Source organism: Elaeis guineensis, chromosome 14 (genome assembly GCF_000442705.2).
Source record: "Elaeis guineensis isolate ETL-2024a chromosome 14, EG11, whole genome shotgun sequence".
Lineage (NCBI taxonomy): Eukaryota > Viridiplantae > Streptophyta > Magnoliopsida > Arecales > Arecaceae > Elaeis > Elaeis guineensis.
Genome location: NC_026006.2, coordinates 62817558 through 62838330, shown reverse-complemented (window position 1 = coordinate 62838330; position 20773 = coordinate 62817558). Strand labels below are relative to the sequence as shown.

Genomic DNA, 20773 nt, shown 5'->3' with positions numbered 1-20773 from the left:
TAATTCATTGATCATCTTAAATAAAGAATGCTTCAACATACATAAATTTATATTTAGGTATATTTTATAGTTTGATATGTTTTTTATTTGTTTAATATCAATATTCTAACTTTTCATTGTGTCTCATGAAAGTGCTTGCAATATGCGCACGAAAAGTCTATCAAAATCATGATTACGAAATTAGAAACTTTATAACCAATTTATCTTTGCATTTGCCAATAAATCTCATAAGGTTATGCCAATACATCTCTTCCACTTTCCTTCTTTGCCTATAACTCGCCACCAATGGGGACAAACAAAGCCTCCAAAACCAATCCCACAAAGCCTCCTATCACTGCTCCGATAAATCTTTTTAGGGAATTTCAGTAAATAAGACAATTGAATAATTCGAATCTTACAAATTGGAAGTAAGTCTCACGTACTCCATATATACCGCCGCCCAGTAGAATTTCAAAACTTCTTTACTGGGGAAGGAGAGGGGTAAAAAAAAAAAAAAAATCAAGGAAAACAGTTTAGAGCTCAAAATTCTTGCTTGTTCCAAGAGGAAAATAGGACCATCCACCCTTCTTCCATGCGTAAATGTAGGGTTTTTGGGTCCTTTCATGTGAGCATCGAGACCATCGACATGTTGCTTGTCTCGACCACCCTCAGCTTAGAAAAATCCATGCTCAATCACAACCTCATGAACCATGTAATCCTGAGAGCTACCTCTTAATATATTACATGCGATGGTCCCAAGAGATAATTAAATCATGCGATATATACTCAAACAATTTTTTTTTTTAATGTTGCTTTGTTGATAAATATCATGCCGGCATTTAACCGTTCATTGCAAAATAATGAAGCATGCAGCAAGATTCCATCAGTACTGGTCGGATCCATTAGCATTATTGAATTGGATCTATTAACGACACCCAAGCAGATAAAATAAAGCCTTTGTCTGTCATTATTTTCCCTTTCATCCCCGTGAGTCTCAGCTAAATCTAATATGTCCAGCAAGCATGGTGGGCCTGTCAAGGAGTTGTGGTCGAGATATTATTTATGGGACATGGATCCTCTGCGGTATGCACGACTATAAAATATTATATTATATATGACGTGCATTGTTTGATGGCCACCTATCTTTTGACAATGGCCATCGAGAGATGCATAACATTATATGCGTACGCTACATCATAAAGAATCTTGATTTTAATTTGTTACTAAACAGTACTCATTCTTCGATAATAAAAGATTTTGCATTTAAACCTTTAATGATGCATCTCGAACTATTTAGTCTTGAGAATTTATAATGAGGAAAGTAATCATATGACAGATATGTAAGCTATAGGGTAATTACAACACAGATGGATCTCCATCATTTTTTACTTATCTTTCTTTTATCACTATACAATAAATTAAAATATATCTCAACAAAGTGTGAAAAATATAAAATAGTTAATATTGAATGACATATGTTTGAGTGCCTTGTATTAGAAAATTTAGATGCTTGGAAAATTTAATAGGATTATTCAAAAGATGCATGCCGGGCTCAAAAACATCCATTTTTTCTTGGTCTTTATTTTTCTAAATTTTAGAGATTTTTATAATTTTGAATTTTTCTACTGACCTTAAAAAGGGATCCAAGGATTGGAGCAACATAGACACATATAGAATTATAAACTTATTTTAAATATGTATGCTACAAAATCAATGAAGAGGGAGCTCAAAGCTAGTTGATTATTAGAATTATAAGCTTCTTACATGCATGCAATAGCTTTCATATATCAACAAGCTTGAATACCAAAAATATAATCGATAGTTTAAAATAAAAAAGATTCAAATGCCATCTGTCTAGTGATGCATATCCCCTTTATAAAAAATAAAAAGAGAAGAAAAATATTTCTACTAGCAAATAGCACAAACACATTAAACAAAATAAAAGGCATAATGGCAAAAACACAAATCCAAATGTACATAAGATGCCTTAAAATTCTATTGCCATAATATGTAATTAGAGAAAACTTTTCATCGTTGCTAGTTGAATTTCTTGATCTATTGTTGTATGACTTGTATCTGACACCAAATTAATAGTATACATAGAGAGTAGGGATGGTAATGGATTAGATATAGATCGGATAGATTATTATATATACCTACTCATTTACCTTAAGGCCGGATGGGTAGGATGTATAGAGTTAAATAAGATAGGTTGAATGGATCAAATCAAATAAAACTATAAAAATCATTTTTTAATATAATCAAATTTTTTTGTTTTGAAAAAAAGATTTGTAAAGAGATAGATAATATCCAAATTAGACTTGGAGCGAATTTTACCATTATACGTATCCATCTTGAATCTATTATGGGTCAAATAGAAACCATTCCTTATAGATAGAGCTGGCAAAATATGATCCGACCCGTCAATCCGACTCATATTCGACTCGCTATAAACAAGTTTTGATTTAGGCTAAATGGGTTGGAGCTATAAACGGATCGATCCGTTTAATTCGTTTAATAATTGGGTCGGATATAGATTTTAGATATCTGATCCGTTTAATCTATTTAATCCATTTAATATTTAGGTTGGATTGAGTCAGATAATCCATTTAACCTGTTTAACATATTTCTGATCCATTTAATCCGATCTGTTTAACCCATTTAACCCATTTAAGACCCGTTTAATCTGTTTAAAACCTGTTTAACCTGTTTCTGACATATTTAACTTGATCCATTTAATCTGTTTAATCCATTTAATCTGTTTAATTTAATTTGATCTATTTAATAAATGAGTTAAATGGATCGGGTCGGATTACTTGTTTAATAAATAGGTTGAATTTAAATTTGAATTTTTGATCTGTTTAACAAATAGATCGAATTTAGGTTGATTATTTTCTGACTCGATCCGACCTGACTCATTTACGATCGATCCAACCCATTTGTCACTCTTACTTATTGGTCGAGTTGAATCAAAGTGAATAGCCATCTCTGATAAAGATTCAGTTTTACGGGAGGGTTCGCATGTAATTAAAAATAGGGTAAGATATGACACTCCAACCCACCCACTCTCTCCAACATTCTAAGAGTCCCACAAGCAAGTGGGTATCGCAATATTGCATACTGGTAGGAGCGTGCAAAATTTGGTGTTCTTACAACCGTTGCATTTTAGGCATAACAATAACAATAGAAAGATACAGACATCCACAATACCGTCTTCACTCCCTCCGCCTTCTGTTTCGAGGGGGTGCAGGGGAAAAGAAATGGTCAGCCGCACCGTAGAAAAGGAGGGTACGGGTTATATCTTTCGCGCAATAGAATGACTCGTCTTCCTTCGCGCGAATCCACCGATGGATCGCGCGACCGTCGCTTTGAGATGCGTGCAGTCTGACGAATGTGAGACATAGGAGTGCTTTGAGAGCTGTGTGGGCCGCGATCCAACGGACGACGTCGCCAAAGATACGACCCGAACCAAGAAAGGGAAACCCCACCGTTTTCTTCACCATCAAGAGAGGGAGAAAAGAGAGGATATCTAGAGAAACAAAAGCAAAACCGCGGTGAGAGATATCGAGGACAAGATCACAGCGCATGAGCAAGAGATCTCGAATCTTGCTATTTCCTCCACCTGTTTAACCCCAAGAACTACTCGTTCCTCGGAATAAATTTATCCTTCCCCTCCATCTCCTCTTCTCCTCCTTAAATCTCGCCTTCCGGCCTCGCAGGGGAAAAAGATACGATCCCTTCTAGGGTTAGGGTTTCCGCATGATCTATCCTGTTTTTTGATCTTTATCCTGATCGATTCCGCCAATCGGACGGATCTGGTGTCGTTCCGTTCAGATTCTTGCCGGTTTCTTGGGCGGATTTGGTCTCAGATGATGGAATCGTCCGGCGGGAACTCGGATTCCTATAGGAGCCAGAGCGCCGGCAGTGGCGGTGGCAGCGGAGGTTCTTCGAGGCGGTACGGGGTTCACTTCTCGACCTCTAACTTCATCCAGGCGCCGCTGTCCGCGCTTTTGGAGTACTCTGGGATCTTGCGTCCGAGATTGAGTCACCAGGAGAACGAGAGCTTGATAAGTGGAGCTGCAGGTAGTGGCTTGCGAGACCATGTCTCCGGCCGGCTTGATGATTCTGCCGTCGCTGGGGCTGGCGGCGATGGGGAGGTGACGATAAGGATCATCGGCGTTGGGGATCAGGAGAATTTGAGAGTGGGTTCCGGCCAGCCGCAAGCACTGGATGTTCGTTCGGGGAGAGAGGGGAGTTCCAGTGGTAATGGTCTTGCTGCTGAGACGATTCCGGCTATATCTGAGAGGCAGGGAGGTGATGGAGGGAACGATGGTGGGGTTGGAGAGGTCGCTTCTTCATCGTCCTCTTCTCTTCCATCATCGATTTCTGCAGTTGGTCCCCAGAGCACGGAGGGTGAGGCGAATGCTACGGGAGGCAACAATAGGGATTCTTCCTACCAGAGATACGATATACAGCAGGTTGCGAAGTGGATCGAGCAGATCCTGCCATTCTCGTTGCTTCTGTTGGTGGTGTTCATCAGACAGCATTTGCAAGGTATATGTTTCTGAATCTCAACTTTGAATTCCTAGCAGCGTGTCATTTGTGTTTCTGACAATCTTTGGGAAATATCATATGAAGATTAGACTTACTTATGGCATAATGATGATTAATTGTGCGCAAACTTAGAAGTTCATTCTGTAAAGGTATTGCCCTCTAAGTCTCCCTTGGCCATTAGTTATCATTGGTATAAATTTCTTGATAATTTATAGTCTTATCATAGTTTGCAGTTATATACTCTGAACATTTTATCTTTCATGTCAATAGACAGTTATGGAGGCATTTGCACCAGTCACCTGACATTTTGTTTGTATGATGGATATCATCTATAAATATGACCCACTTCTTGATGATTCTGGAACTTAAGTCTTGATGAAATCTAACGCCACTTTGTAAAGATAAATTAGTTCCAGTAATTTGTCTTTTGATTTTGGTTATTATCATTCTAAGCAACAAAGATTATGGTGTTATACCTAATGCTTGTCAATGGATTTAGAAACTGAATAATGCTGGGCATACTGAAAAAGATAGAGGCCTTGGATAACCACATTTGGCTTACTTATAAACAAAGTTAAAATTGTTTCCCAGCATGTGACTACTATATGCCATTGGTTCCACAAAAGAATCCTCGATCAGGGAGTTTGCATCAAGCAAATCATGATGGTGTGCTATACAGCTGCTGAGAAAATTCTCCAGGATCGTTGGTCTGGGTAATGTTGGTTCCATGGTCGAATTTCTAAAAAGCTGCTGCACTTTCTGTCAAAGTATTATCGCTGGTTAACAGCGATGCTTGATATGAGACGAGGGGCTACTTCTCTCTGAAATCTTTCCCCCTTCTCTTCTCATATATTTGCTATTTCTCTGCTCCCCGGTTTTAAATTCTCCTCTGCACCTGCTTCTGCTTCAAACTACTAAGATTTTGACACAACTTTGAAATAGTAAATCTGTTTTACGATTCTGTATTGTTTCAAATCCACTATTGTTTTAATAAATGATATTTTACAATAGAGATGGGATGTTTCATATGCTTAACTTTGAGCTGACTGTAGCCCTTTTTATTGCCTAGATGCTATAATAGCACTTTCTTATATGTGTGAGGATGTTGTGAATAACATGAATGGACAACCATCTGTTGTCCTGCTGTGCTTTTCTCAGGCTAAAGTGGTTGCTTTTCATGCAATCTGATATCTTTTCACATTCAAATCATCATATGATGGAGATATCCATGTAATTATAGTTTTTTTTTTCTTGCTACTATTTTTAAGTTTATAATCTTTGTTGGTGGACCTACAGGTTTCTTTGTCACGATTTGGATTGCTGCTGTGATGTTCAAGTCTAATGATATTTTACGGAAACAGACTGCTCTAAAGGTTCGTTATCTTCTATTGTAAATGTCCCTTTTTTCAAAGATATGCACCAGTTCCACTCTTCTGCGACCTTATATAAGCTCTATGCTATTATTTGTATCAGAGTGCTTGTATCCTAGAGAAATTTATGATTTGTTTTCTGGTTGCACTTATCTTTTACTCCTTTATACATTTGAGAATACAGCAGTGATTTGCCACCACTCAGATTTGGACATCAGTCCTCCCACTTGGGGAGATGGTGCCAATTAGCTGAGGTACTAGCTGTTGGCACCTTTTTACCCCCTATTAAAGTTACATTCAGTGTGATGCAGCAGTTTGTTATCATATTTGCTAATGTGTTTGAAAATTGCTTTCAACACCTTAATGATGCAAATGCGATAGTTGCTTTTCTTTTCTTTTTTTTTCTTTCTTTATTTTTTTGTAATGCTTTTATCACTGTTTTGAAACTTGTCTGCATACTGGTGAGAAAGAATTAGGGACCTTAATAATGTTAAGAGCTTCTTCAGATTTATTTTTTGGTGATTAGATGGGAACATAAGTTTTCTTATAACCTAATCTAGTTATTTTAGCTCCTGATTATATTGGACCTATTTGATAGTTCAACTGGATTCCAGTACTTGGCAGAGGGATGAATTTCCTACATTACTGCTGTTCTAATATTTATTTTTTTGTACTCTCCATTTTGTGTTAATCATTATCGATTTTGCAATTTATGCATTTTGCTCTATCCTTTCAAAGGAAGTGGCAATGCTCATACAAAGAGTCAGCCAATTTTCTTACCAAAAGAATCTTGTCTAATATGAAGTTATTGTACAAGGGTCTCTTTGCCTATGTTACAACAACTAACAATTATAAAAGGGTGCCAGGTCAAGCCTTACCACGTGCAAACTAGCTTAGAACAAACCTAAAAATTGAACAACTCTAGTCCCATCAACATAGCATCAAACTTATCACCTTTTTCTAGATGCCCAATTCTCTTTTCCTAGGCAATCAAACAGCAAAATAATATAAGATCGCCCTTCCTCGCTCCCCCCTCCTCTCTTCCCTCTTTCCCTCCATCCTCCCATTGCAGCAACATCACAAATTAGGATCATTGCAAAATGTTTCTTTGGTATTACACTCTTGATCCTCTTCAGTAGCATTTGGCCATCATTTAAGGATGGCAACTATCTCCCACCCATCATTTGATTTTTGAATGTTTTCATGTCATGAAGATTATTTTAAAGCAATGAATCAAGTGAAGTCTTGGGCTTATTAGGAAGCCCTTGTATTTTGAATCAGTACTTAAACACAACTGGAACTGCTTTTCATTTGCTCTTTGGCTTATTTGAGCCCTTTAGTTGAACACATCTCTTGCTTCATTGTAAAGATTCTTTCCAAGTTTAGGGGAATTTTGTGATTGCATTGGTTTGAACTGTATCCAATAAGGTAGACCTTCCTATTTGCCAATTGGCAAAATAGGTGCCTTGGCAAGTCCATTTGCCTTAATTTGCTCTGGCCCAAAATATGGCACCAATGACTAGAGCATCCATGTCAGTTCAAAACCTGTCGTAGAACCTGTTCAATATATGGAGCCTTTCCAACTCTCAGTCATGCTCTTTTGCTGATCTGATATTTGATGGGAAAAAGGCTTTGGTGGCGTTGGTGATGATGATTGATGATATTTAAACCTCATGCCACAGGCATGGCTGTGAAGTTAGGAAAGATATAAAGAAACAAATTTACAAATATCTGTTTAACATCTCGTCTTCCTTGGTAAAGGAAGGTTTGAAAGTGTTGATATGGTGAACATAATTTATGATTCTAAGATTTCATATGTACTATGCTAAACTAAGTTTCTATGAAGCATATCAAGGCAAGTGGAGAATTAGGTATTGAAATGGGAAGATAGTGATTCCAAAAATTTTAGGAAGCACAAGCCCCTAGGGAGATTTAATTCATAAGTTACTGCAGTACTCGCAAGTTGAACAGGCTTATCATTGACTATTTTCAAATGGAGAAAGAAATAAACATTGAGTTGAGAATGGCTAATACTGGAGTCATGATAGCAATAGCTAGTGGAAGAGAATGGAAGTATGGCCAAATGTTGGTTGTAGGTCTTGGAGCATAAACCCATGGAAATGGTATTCAGCAATCCTGAATAATCGCCTCTCCTTAAGAGGCTAGAGGAAGGGTTGGGGAGGCTGTTTGAAAGTGACAGTTCTGTATTCCATCTCTCGGTGGACTGCACAATCTCACTGCTGATAGTCTCTTTAACACGCACTTCGGTCACCAACGTTTTGCCAAATTTCTGCAGCTGTTGCTGTATAGAACACCTAGTCATGCCCTTCAGTCTTGACTTGTGTTCATATTATTCTCGCTTTCCTGTTATGACTCAAAGGCTGATGCTTTTACAAATCACTTAAATGTATTTTAAGTGGAAAGAAATCATCATTATGGTGTTATTGAGTGTCTGTTGTGTAGGCTCTTATTAGAAGGTAGAACATGTTTTAGAGACATTGATATGCCTTGTTTTTACTGGGGCCCATCTGCTTCTAGTTTTAGGATGATGCACTAATGAAATTATGCTAAACAAATGATCCTATGTGGATTATATCTGACATTATTATTTTTTGTTGGTTTCTGCAGGGGGAGAGAAAAATCTCTGTGCTTATTGGGATTACATTAGTTTTCATGATTCATGTGTTTGCAGTCTATTGGTGGTACAGGAATGATGACCTTCTGTACCCACTGGTCATGCTTCCTCCAAAGGAAATACCACCTTTTTGGCATGCAGTCTTCATCATTATGGTGAATGGTATGTACTTTACTGATACAAATGAGTATTTGATTATGCATGAAACTTTCTTCCTGAATTTATATATGATCTTGTGGTATGGATTTCTGAAGACATTTAATGAATAAAATTGGTCGGGAAAAAAATTCATGTTTTGGATATTTTCATTCATAATGTTTTTGTTACAGCAGTAAATTAAAAAAAAAAAAAAAACTCTACTCTCACTTTATCTCACATTTGCTATTTTTCTTGCTTTATAGTCATGGAAAATCTCTTGGATGATGCAATTACATTTGACCATATGTTTACTTCCAACCACTGACACATAGAGTGCTGTGTTAATTTGGACTTATTGGAACTACTTTTTCTAGAGGTATCTCATTTAGTGGAACGTCTGGAATCTTTTATGTGCAACAATTTTTTCTTTATATATCATTTTGTTGTTGCTTATTTTATTCCTTTACTCATTTGTCCTTTATCCTATCTCCCATGTGACATGGTATATGTTCAGTCAAGATGGTTATCTTAGGTGCACTAGATTGGAAAAGTGTCTGAAATTTGCTTCAAAGTTGATATTTGCTTTTTCTTGTATATCTCGTGCTTGGATGTGTCCTCTTCTCTCCCATTCTGGAGGCTCACCTGCACACCACTTACCATATTCATATGGTTTCTCATCACTTTTTTGTTCTGCACTTGGTCCCATTAACTTGTCCGTTCCACAAGTTTTGACAATTGTTTCATTGACAGTACTCTAGGGGTTGGGATATGTGTTTGCATGTTTTAGAGCCAAATGGATGCACGATTGAATTCAAAACAGATGGCTTCAACTCATTTAAATACAAAAATACCTGTCTGGTCAAGCATGATTTAGTCTGACAAATAGATGGTTCTTACCCAATTATGTAACTTCATCTAAAATAATAGGTGATGTAGTTGGAATGGAATCCCAAGTTAAAAACTGATCCAGGTGGGATGGACCATCGGGAATGCTGAATCAATTTGTAACTATTTATTACTGGAAGCAATTAATTGCCCTTGTTCTCTTCCATTTGGGTTGTTGAACAACATTTTAAGATCTTCTATAAGGTTCAAAGGCATTCTATTGTTTGGTTTGTATGACCTTTGGTTACTTCGTGTAATATTTGAATTAGATGAACAGCAAAATGCTCTGTGAGAATAAATGAGGCTGTCATTCCGGGAGTATATTGAAGTGGTATGATGTGATCACAATGTGCAATACATGTAAATCTTCTGGACATTTGTAGGTGTAGTTCCTGCAATGCTGGTCTTGATTGTGAAGGATGGTAAATCCTTGAGCAAGTGTAGAAGAAAGAGGGATCAAGGAGCGTCTTCCTCTCCTCTATTAAATATTTGCCTTGAGTCACCAAAGCCTTAACTAATTTAAAAGGGCTTAGCTGGTCCTTTGCCTTACGCTACCATCACTTTCCAAGGAACTGTCTTTGGCTTAATATAATGGATTTGCATGCTTGGAGAAATTTTATCTGAAAACTTGAATTTGGGTGTCTTGACATGTTGGACAACTTGGATAATAAGACACAATGTTGCACTGTGTGACCCCTCCACATTTTATTTTGATGACATTTTTGACATTGACACTCATCTCCGTAGCAGTTGGTGTCAATTTTGATATCACTTAATGGTGTTAGCTGTTTTATATGACAAATTAATTAATATTGCATAATATGTGATAACATGCAAACTTGCATATTGCATCTTGCCATGGTAGATTCTTTTGGGTCACTTTATACTGAGCATTTGCATCATGACATTGCTCAGAAGCTTTAAGGATCTTGCCTTCCTAGTCATGTTAAAAGGATGTGTAGGGGTGGCAATTGTGTCGGGTCGGGTCAGATCCCGGTCGGCTTAGAAAATTCTAAGCCTGAACTTGACCTATACATTTCAGGATTTGAAACTTGAATTTGTTATCTTTAATAAGGGGTAACCTAATCGGTTGGGTTGAATAGCAAACTTATTTAGCTATATAACCTATTTAGCACACTATTAAAACTAGTTAATAGTTAACCTGTTTGGCACAACAAAGGTGGAGTCCACAAAAATCTAATGCTCAGCAACTTCGAGCTTCTTGTTATATCTAATATAAAATAGAATCCAAGATCACCATTCTCAGCCATGACACAAAATCACAACTATTAACTTAAAAAACACAGATGGTGGTAGTAAGTGCATTGCAGTAAGATAGTTTTACTAACTTAGGTATCCAATAAGATAATCTTGAGCTCAACGAAACAGCAAGAAACAAATGCTTGGATCTTGATTTTACAAGCTTAGGGGTGATAAGTTGTAGAAAATCAATACTAGCACCACCAGGACCCGATCTTTCCTCAAGGAAAGAACCCAAAGAAACAAATTTCACAGACCTCCAAAAAAGATTGAACCATCAGATCATGATGCAGTAACAATTAGCAATGGAAACAATATTACAAACACTCAAGTTCATTAGGTCCCATGGGAGAGGGGGAAAAGAAAAAAAAATATCTGCCTTGGAAGTTGGAGAATGAGGCTTGGAAGAGGCGGCAGTGGCTCCTAGGGTGTTGTCCTCCACACTGCCATCAGTGTTGGCATAGCACTTGAGTGGCGCCCTCTCACATTCCTTGTTGTTAAGAAGATCCTAGAATGGAAGAGGCACTAGATCTCTCCCTCAAATGCTGGGGGCGAGTGGAGAAACGAGCTTGTGAGCATTGGCCATCTTGATAGGCAATAGGAGAAAGGGATACAGAGATCGAAGATGGGATGTATCACCTCAAGATCTCAGAAGAGGAGAAGCGGAGGAGTAGGGGAATAAAGGAGGGAATTGGAGTACATGGCTGCGAGATTAATAGTGTGGAGAAGGGGGTGTGGTCTCTGTGTGTGTGTGTGTGTGTGTCTCCACAGTTGGGGGAGCTCCATCAAGGGGCAATGAGGTTGAAGTGAGGAGAGAAGCACAGGAAGAGTCGAGGTGGACCAGAGGATGACAAGGACAGTGGAGGGTGCTTTTTTCTTCGAGAAACCCTAGCCCTATTGTGGAAGATAGAAGAAGTCTCCAGAAGCCAAAATTTGAAGAAGTATAATTGGGTTTAGAGCAAAGGCAGTTGGGTTTGGGCATGGGCCTGAACCCGACCCAACTTGATTAATATTAAACAAGTTAAACAGGTTATGATCCTAGAACTTGGACCCGGCCCATTCGATAAACAGGTCAAGATGGGTGACTTGTTTACGATAGCTTGTTTATAGCCCAAACCAGTACCTGTTTATTGCAGGTTGGATATGGGTCGGGTCATAATTTGCCAATCCTGGATATATGCCATGCTGTCAAACTTTGTTATTTTCCCCTTGCTTAGTTACTTCTGTGAATGACCTTTTCTCCTCTGTGCACTTAACTGGCTTTTCAAATATTTTATAGGTTGTACATATCGTTGATTTGTAAATTTGAAATCATTAGATAGTATTGTTAATTATGCAATCTGCAAATCATGCTGCTATGTTGCCGTAGAGTTTAGCATGTATTAAATGTGCAGATTTATGTATAGACACCAGATTGGTAACTCAAATGCATTAACTTTCTAGTTAATACACAAAAAAAAGGTAAAAATAATTAAAATATTAAAACTATAAATGGAGAAAAAAATGAAAATAATGCTCATATCAATACTTCTAAATGCACGTGTAGTTTTACATTTTACAAATAAAGTATGATGGCGATTTGTATTGGAACTATTTGATCGCTATTTTCAAAACTCACAAAGATTGTTGTAGAAAGTGAGATGACCTTCAATCTTTGTTTAGTCATGTCCACGAGCCTTCTGCAGAAGCAAGGGGTGGCAAATAAACCTGCTTCTATTTTAGTGCTCATAGAAGTCCAGGATAAACAAAGCAGCGGAGAAGAAAAAGGAATAACAGAAAATCTTCATTTGTGAACGGTAAGAGAGATGGATTGGACTTAAACTGGTTGGTATTTTCGATGTATGGTATAGGTTAGATGTTAAATCTGGAGTGGATTTAGATATTTCCCTTCAAGTTGCTTCCCAGTTAAATCACCTATCCATTGAAAATCGTGACTGATCCTTCTGTGATAAATCAGGGATATCTGATTTGAATCCTGTTCTGTGGAATGCTGATTCCTTTTCTGTTCTGACTAGGATCTTTTACCGATCCTGTCTAGATCGGGAGAACTATGGTTTGAAACAGCAAGTTTTTAAACCCTTTATGAATCATTTGGAAGTGCACAAGTGGTCTCTTTTCATAGATATTTTTGGCAATGATGTGCTATCTATTCTTTGTAAACATCATTATAATTGAGCGCATCCTTTTATCATTTTAATTTAGATTTTTTTGTCTAAAGGTTGTTGCTTGATTCTTAGTCACAGTTTTAGGATTACTGTCTTTGGATCAAGTTGCTGTCTTTTCGACAACTGCACTTTGTAATGTTTTAGCTACATTATTGTGATTTCCCATGACTTCCCAGATACTATGGTGCGGCAGGCGGCTATGGTTGTCAAGTGTGTGCTGCTGATGTACTACAAAAATGGCAGGGGCCGTAACTACCGTAAGCAGGTAATCTGGTTGTTCTTATGTGTCTCTAGGATTGAGTGTTTTTTTAAAAATGAAAATTTAGATGTTGAACTGGAAACTTAAGAAGCAAAATTAAAACAAAAAAAAATTACTGAGTGGAGCCAATGATAACTGACATACTTTGCTTCCGCGGACATCAGAATGGACTATCATGAGCTGCTTATTTAATTGAGAATAATAAATGTGCTTAGGGTTGCAGGATGCTGTCATACTTAACTTTTCAGCCAACATTAATACAGTCAGTTTAGATTGCTTGGTTTGTTAAAGGGGCTAAGAGGATAGTCTAACTCATCAGTTCAGTCTGGTATCGTATCTGGGGCCAAATATGCCAGTGTGATGGTTTAATTGAAGAGATGAAGTCTCAAAGTGGTATTGGTGTTTCACATTGGAACCTAATGAGAAGGTTTTTAACAATGGTTGCTATAACTTGGATTGGGTTATAATGTTCAATATAAGCCTATAAGGTAGAACATGGCTGCAACTTGTGAATGACTTGGACTATACTTGTTTAGAAGGCAGTGTTGAAATGTGGTGATAGTGGACATTAGCATTGTACGATGAATTGAAAGCTTGTTAGGTGATAACTGGTGGAGCAGATCTCTTATTCTTGTGATAAAATAAGTATCAGGTTGAGTAGTGTTGAAATGTGGTGATAGTGGACATTAATGTTGTACGATGAATTGAAAGCTTGTTAGGTGATAACTGGTGGAGCAGACCTATTATTCTTGTGATAAAATAAGTATTAGGTTGAGTATCTGCAATCACCATTGATGTGAAAATGAGTAATGGTAATTAGTTTATCTGAGTGAAAAACATTAACAACCTCATGTTGTGCGAGGCTATTACATGCTTCTGCTGAAGTTGTATTACAGTTTCCAGATTGGACTACTCATCCTCATTTAAAAATCATTTTCCTCCACATGTGGAATTTGTCATAATTGTTTTTCTCCTTTCTGAGCATAAGAAATCCAATGAAATGTAACTTGTTATTTAGAAATTCTTGTTGTTATTGCTTGTGAAATGTTAAATATTAGATTCTTTCCCTTCAACAGCTTCAAGAAATATGTTGGTCATTTATTTTCTGCAAATATACATCACATTTGTTTAGGCATCTGGAGCGCATCCATTATGGGTAAAATCCATAACACAGAGCATCTATTTCTTGGATGCCTCATATATCTTCCTAACTAGGCTGTCTCCAAAACTTGGTTCTAAGAATATAATTTGCAGTTCTTTGATGTTCAGACTAGGTAGGTTGTTTACTTGCAAGAGTACTCAATTATGACACAATGATTATAATAGGGATATGCAAGAATATGGAGAATAACTTTTTTTGTTCAGGCGGAATTGATAGAAGTATTTTCACTTGACAAGACTCAAAATCATATTGGAATGGTATAGCTTATTCAATTTCATTGTTTATCAACTTTCAGACAAGACAGACTAGAAAAGGCAGGCATGCTAGACAAATCCCACCTCTTATATGACTATCTTCACCCTCGAAAACATAAAACAAAAATAAAAGATTGCTTGAATCTGTCTATTTTTTACATAATAATTTGGAGTCAAGTCCACATAAAAGAGCACTATATTTGGTCTCGCCTACTTGACAGTCAACTGTTGATCCATTGGCAAGGTGCTATTGGCATCTAGGAAAGCTAGAAAAATGAAATAGGCATGGCATAATGCTTCACTTCAAAATATTTAATAAATTATCATGACCTCTTTAGATAAACAAAATAATAATAACCGTTCTTTATACCATTTACTTTTTTTATTGAATAAAATTGGTCCAGTAAAAAGAAATACAGACTACTAAGGTAAATCCTGTGAAAGGATTCATAGTCTTCATGTTTACTGTAATACATGAATAACAGGGTCCAGCTTGCTATATTCTCTTTGTTTCCAATTTTCGAGTCCTTTTTGTCTCATTTGGAAATTTTCTTATCTGCATGACATGGTCTGAGCTTATATAGTTTTCTGCCAGTCTAGTATAAAAGTGTACGAAGTGAAAACTTATAAATATTTATAGCATAGGATACCCTGTAAACTGTGATTTTTTTAAAAAAAAAAATTTTAAGTTTGTTTGCATTATTATTTTATTCAAAAGCTTGATCCAAATATGATTTAGGTTTCATTTTTGAAACTTGCTGATGGTCGATGGTAAGCAAAATCGTTGAGTTACTTCCAATTTCTTCCAGGGTCAAATGCTAACTCTTGTGGAATATCTTTTACTTCTGTACCGTGCGTTGTTGCCAACTCCTGTTTGGTACCGATTCTTCCTTAACAAAGAATATGGTAGCCTCTTTTCATCTCTCACTACAGGGCTCTACCTTACATTCAAGTTGACATCAGTTGTTGAGAAGGTAGAATTTTTTCTGGTTTTATTTTTTTTCCTGTTTAGATGTAAGGACCGTTTTATACTTTGTAATTATCAAAACTTTTGAGCCAAATTTCTAGGCTGGCACAACAGTTTTGTTTCAGAGTTAATAGCGAAATGAGGCGGAAACTTCTTCGTACATTCATTTAGCCTGTGACTTGCAGGTTCAATCATTTTTTGCAGCACTGAAGGCACTATCACGTAAAGAAGTGCATTATGGGTCTTATGCAACAACAGAACAGGTAAGCTGTTGACTTTTATATGTACTCTACCTTAACAGCAACTAAAAAGCCTGTATAATCTATATGTGATGGCTTGGGCTCGCTTTGAGAATCATTCTTTTTCTTGATGGCTGCATTGGTTTGGAGTGAAAGGAGGGTTCAATGGAATAAATGCCCCATTGCCCCTTCAACCTATTTATTCCACTCTAATCTACCAAATGCTAGAAAATTAACTAATTATTCGGGGAGCAAAGTTGATATTATAAAAGTTGGTAAAGCTAGTTTTCCACCTAAGAAAATGGGAACTATTCCACCCTATATGGTGGACTACTTATTCTGGAGTAAAGTGAATGAGGAGTTGGCCCATTTTTCTGGGTTAAATTATTCTGCAACCAATAACAGCTTAAGGGTATGTTTGGTTGTTTGGAGAGCTTTGGATATGGAAAAGATTTTTCCAAGGAAGAATCTGGTGAAATTTAGACAGCCAATATCTGTGCTATTTTAGTTTTCCCATCATCAAAACAGATGGAAAACTTAACTTCTCCAAAAATTTCGGTTTTCCAAAGCCTTTTCCAAGCAATCATGCATACCCTAAATGCAACATCTTGAGTTAAGGATATGCCAATCCATTTACTTACCCTTCATTCAAGTTTTCATGGTCTTATATCTCATATGACTAAGACTAGTTTATCATGATGTGGAACCCATTTTTCGGTCAAAGCTTCCTCTAGTTGTCATTACAAAGGAAAACCTTTTATGACATTATATCGCCACTTTGTCCTCTTGTTGGTGCAACCGAAATCATATTTCAGTGCACTTATCCTTTATCTTACCACATCTACCCCAACACTATCTATGCTATTCTCACTGGATGTGCTTGTATCCTTCCTATGTAAATGACCAACTTCAGTTATGTAAATGAGAAGGTGATTTCCCTTTTGGAAGTTTCCAAGTATGTCCCTCTGCATTTATGAAAAGAAAGCTTGTATGCATAGAACATGAAGGTTGAGAAAAACAAACTCACCACATTTGTGGACAATCAGATAGAGGTGGGGGGGACTTCAATTGCTTTTTTATTGCTTAATGTACCCGTACTGTCTCCATTCTACTTGGCATTGGTGTTTTCTTAATCTTACCCAAACAAAAACAATGGTTGCAGACATGCACCTAAATCATTTATTTCCTTCTTAGCTGGCATTTCAAAATCTCATTTTTGGTTATTGTGTTGTTGCTTATGTTTTTTCTCACTTAGAAACATTATGAAATTATAGAATAAATAAATCAAAGTGTTTAACATGTTCTAGGATTTCTTTTAAAAAGCATCTGCAATACATTAAAGGATGTTGAGGAATTTTTACCGTCTTCAAAGAGTGAGGTGGGTACCTTCAAAGGTGAACTTACCAGGCCTTTAGCCCATTGTGAACAAATCACTTTCGAAGATAAGCTGTAGTTTGATTATTTTTATTATTTGCCACCTATGAAGGGCCAGCACTGTTCCCCAATCAGGTGTCATTCTTTTGATTAAAATATTTTAAGCATGGATCAAGTTATTGTGTTGAACTTATTGGAACTGTACATACCATGCATGTCATGTTGTTGTATCACTGTTTGGCATGCTCTGGCACAACTGCATTCCAAGCACTAGCATGGTACCTGTCACGGCTTTAAGTTTGCCATAAATCATGTTTGGATGTCAAGAAAAAGGTCCAAATAAAGATGTTGATGACTATCAAAATCGTGCTAAAAATATGCCCTAAAAACTTTGTAAATGTTTGAGATTAGTTCTGTTTTTTGACAAAATCGGCAAATCAAGAGTTTTGAACAGGAGAATTTTTTTTTTTAAATTAATTTATTTTTATACTTGAGATCATGTTTGTATGTATAGCTGATTGCATTCAAGGGGAAAGAAAAAGGTTAGCCAGAATATGAAAGTTGAGTAGGTCAAGTTTGAGGTGATTGGTGCATATAAAGCTAATCACCTTAAGAAAAAGGTGAACTGAAAAATTCAAGTGTGGGGTAGGATGAACACCTGATCTGCTTACAGAATACGTAGTTTCCTCTGTGTCTGCTTGCTGTCACTTAGAGAACACAGACTTTTTGTAATGCCGTTTAATGGCTACTGTGATTTTTGTAGGACAAATGGCATGTTTCTTGCAAAGAGTGTGGAAATTCAGATATATCACTAAATTTTGTTCACTGATTGGCAATTTAACCATTCTTGTTGTCATGAAGGAGAAGGATTTTTTTTACTTGTTTATTTATTTATTTTGGGGGGAGGGAGGTTGCGGTGTGGGTGGGGTGGGATTTGAATTTAAGAACTGGCGATACCTTAAAGTTCTATTGGCATCTCTTGTAGTTTTATGCGTATTCTGCCATGCATTCACATGTGATGGAATCAATGCAGGTTATTGCAGCTGGTGATCTGTGCGCTATCTGCCAGGAGAAGATGCATGCTCCCATTCTGCTGCGCTGTAAACACATATTCTGTGAAGACTGTGTTTCTGAATGGTAGCGTACCTGATCTCTGTCATTTCATTTCCACTTGTCCAGATCTCTCTCTCTCTCTCTCTCTCTCTCTCTCTCTCTCTATATATATATATATATATATATATATATATATATATATCTACACGCACACACCCATCCAGGCACTTCATTCTCTGTATGCATTTTGTTTCTAGTTCTCCTACAAAATCCAAATAAAAATCCCCTGATTTCCGTTGAACTAAAAACACTGCAAACTGTTACTGCACCGAAATTCATATTCAGCTCCGTTACAAGATATCCGTCACTATGCCAAAATGTAGCATGATGTGCCTTGCTTAATTATGCTTAAAATAGGGCTAGAGAACATGAAGAAAACGTATAGAAAGCAGCTAGTCCTTAATTGCAAGTATGACCAACTGTGCCTATCAGTTTCTTTAAGAATAATTGAAAAGCTATGGTAATCTCATTGGGTTAAGACATGCATGCACACTTATTTGGGCATGGCTATTTTTTCCCAGGGAACAACCAAGCTGGTTGTTCTCTGGGAACTAATTAACCATGCCTTGTTTATACCTATGTCTATATGTGTATATATACATATATGCATGAGTCGAGTGAATCTCCACTTAGATGTGGTTAGACCAGTATTGAATGATGGGTTCTAACATTGATGATCTGAGCTATTAGATATGATGTGCTACCTTAAAGATGCTTACATTACCAAACTCATATGATTTGAGACCACTAGCCTATGTATCAATTGGTCAAAAAATATGCATTGTTTCATTTAATTTAAACTATCCATTCTTTGACCAGCTGACGTATAAGCCGGTGGTCTCCATGATTTTTGGTATGTTAGCAGTTTATTCACTCGACTAGATCCCAGTCTACCTCTATATACATATATGCATATATGTGTATGTATAAGGGGTTGGACCACAAACTTGCATTATCTTCTGAAAAAGGAATCTATGATTCAAAAATTGATGATGGATTATCCAAATTCAAGATCCAAATGGTTGAACATGATGTGTACTACAAAAAATGCAGAGAAGTTTATAATATACTCCTACCTACCTAGATGATACTTTGTGAAAAATTTTAGTTGCTTTCAGAATGTCACTTTTCTTTCATCTATTCTCGTAAAAACATCGCATCGGATGCTTTTCATCAACTATTTAGTCTCTTGCAGGTTTGAGAGAGAACGCACATGCCCACTGTGCAGGGCGTTGGTTAAACCTGCAGACCTTCGCTCGTTTGGTGATGGTTCCACAAGCCTGTTTTTCCAATTATTCTAGGTTGCACTGGCAGCAAACCAGCAGACCTTCGCTCGTTTGGTGATGGTTCCGCGAGCCTGTTTTTCCAGTTATTCTAGGTTACACTGGCAGCAAACTCCACTGATCACCAAAATGTCAAACTCTGGTCTGAAATGAGCAGGATGACCACATTCCCTGCTTTGCCATGCGGCCGAACCAGTGTTTTTGCTGGAAGCGTTACCTATGAATGCCACAAAATTTGTTTCGACAGCTGTTGTGTCCATATTCCTGTACCCAATCTATATAGGCCCTTTTTGGGAAAATTTTAACAGAAGGAGAAGTCCAATGTCATGTATATGAATAAACATGTAATTTTTATCATGGTATTGTTGAGTGAAAAGTTCTTAATATCTAACCCCCTTTGAAATTACATGCTTAGAGTCAATTTGTACAGATCTGGTGGTGCCTGATGGTGGTCATGGAAATTTGCAGATTCTGTCGAGTAGTCTAGTTCTTAAAATTTTACCGTACGTGACTCAAGCAGATGAGACTTGAGTCATGTCTAAGTGGAGTTGAATGTACACTATTTTTTCAGCGCGAACACGTATTTGATCTAAAATGCATGTATCTTGTCTTCGGTTGAATCGCAACCGATCAGACAAACATCAGCAGGAAATTGGATTCCACAAGCCAGGTTGGCAAACAGGTGCGTGTCCATAACACCATAGCAATTCAGCTGTTGACGGTCCTTGAATTACTATTGAGCCAAATAGAGGAAGTATTGAGGTGCTGCAATGTGTAGAGGCCGAATCAGGCAGCTAGCAAAGAGTTCAGCCAGCGGAATGATGCTCGTACAAAGAGGAATGCTACCAACACCATTCTTGATTTAGTAGGCCCCGGTTCCATAACGGTGAGCACCCTGATAAGAAACCATACGGGCCTGTTAAACTGGTCCACTCGCGCCACCGAAAGCTACCTCCATCAGCGAAGGAACTCACATCAATCCCCAAGCGAACACCGAGCATTCAACCTATCCATGACCAGGCCAAGTTGAAACCAATTTCATCAAGTAACGTCTATCATAGGCATAATAACTTAAAAATTGTCCCAGACAAACATACAATGGCAATATTTAACACTACCCTTTTTTTCCTTAATGT

The 20773-nt window shown here is 37.2% G+C and overlaps 1 protein-coding gene across 1 annotated transcript; it reads left to right on the top strand.

Annotated features, from left to right (window-relative positions):
* Positions 1-3511: 3511 nt before the first annotated feature.
* LOC105057233 (uncharacterized) lies at positions 3512-20043 on the top strand. The gene is made up of 8 exons (XM_010939760.4): positions 3512-4533; positions 5830-5906; positions 8532-8700; positions 13163-13251; positions 15471-15635; positions 15814-15891; positions 18275-18378; positions 19550-20043. The coding sequence occupies exons 1-8, from the start codon at positions 3849-3851 to the stop codon at positions 19653-19655; spliced, it is 1473 nt and encodes a 490-aa protein (XP_010938062.1). The 5' UTR covers positions 3512-3848; the 3' UTR covers positions 19656-20043.
* Positions 20044-20773: the final 730 nt, after the last annotated feature.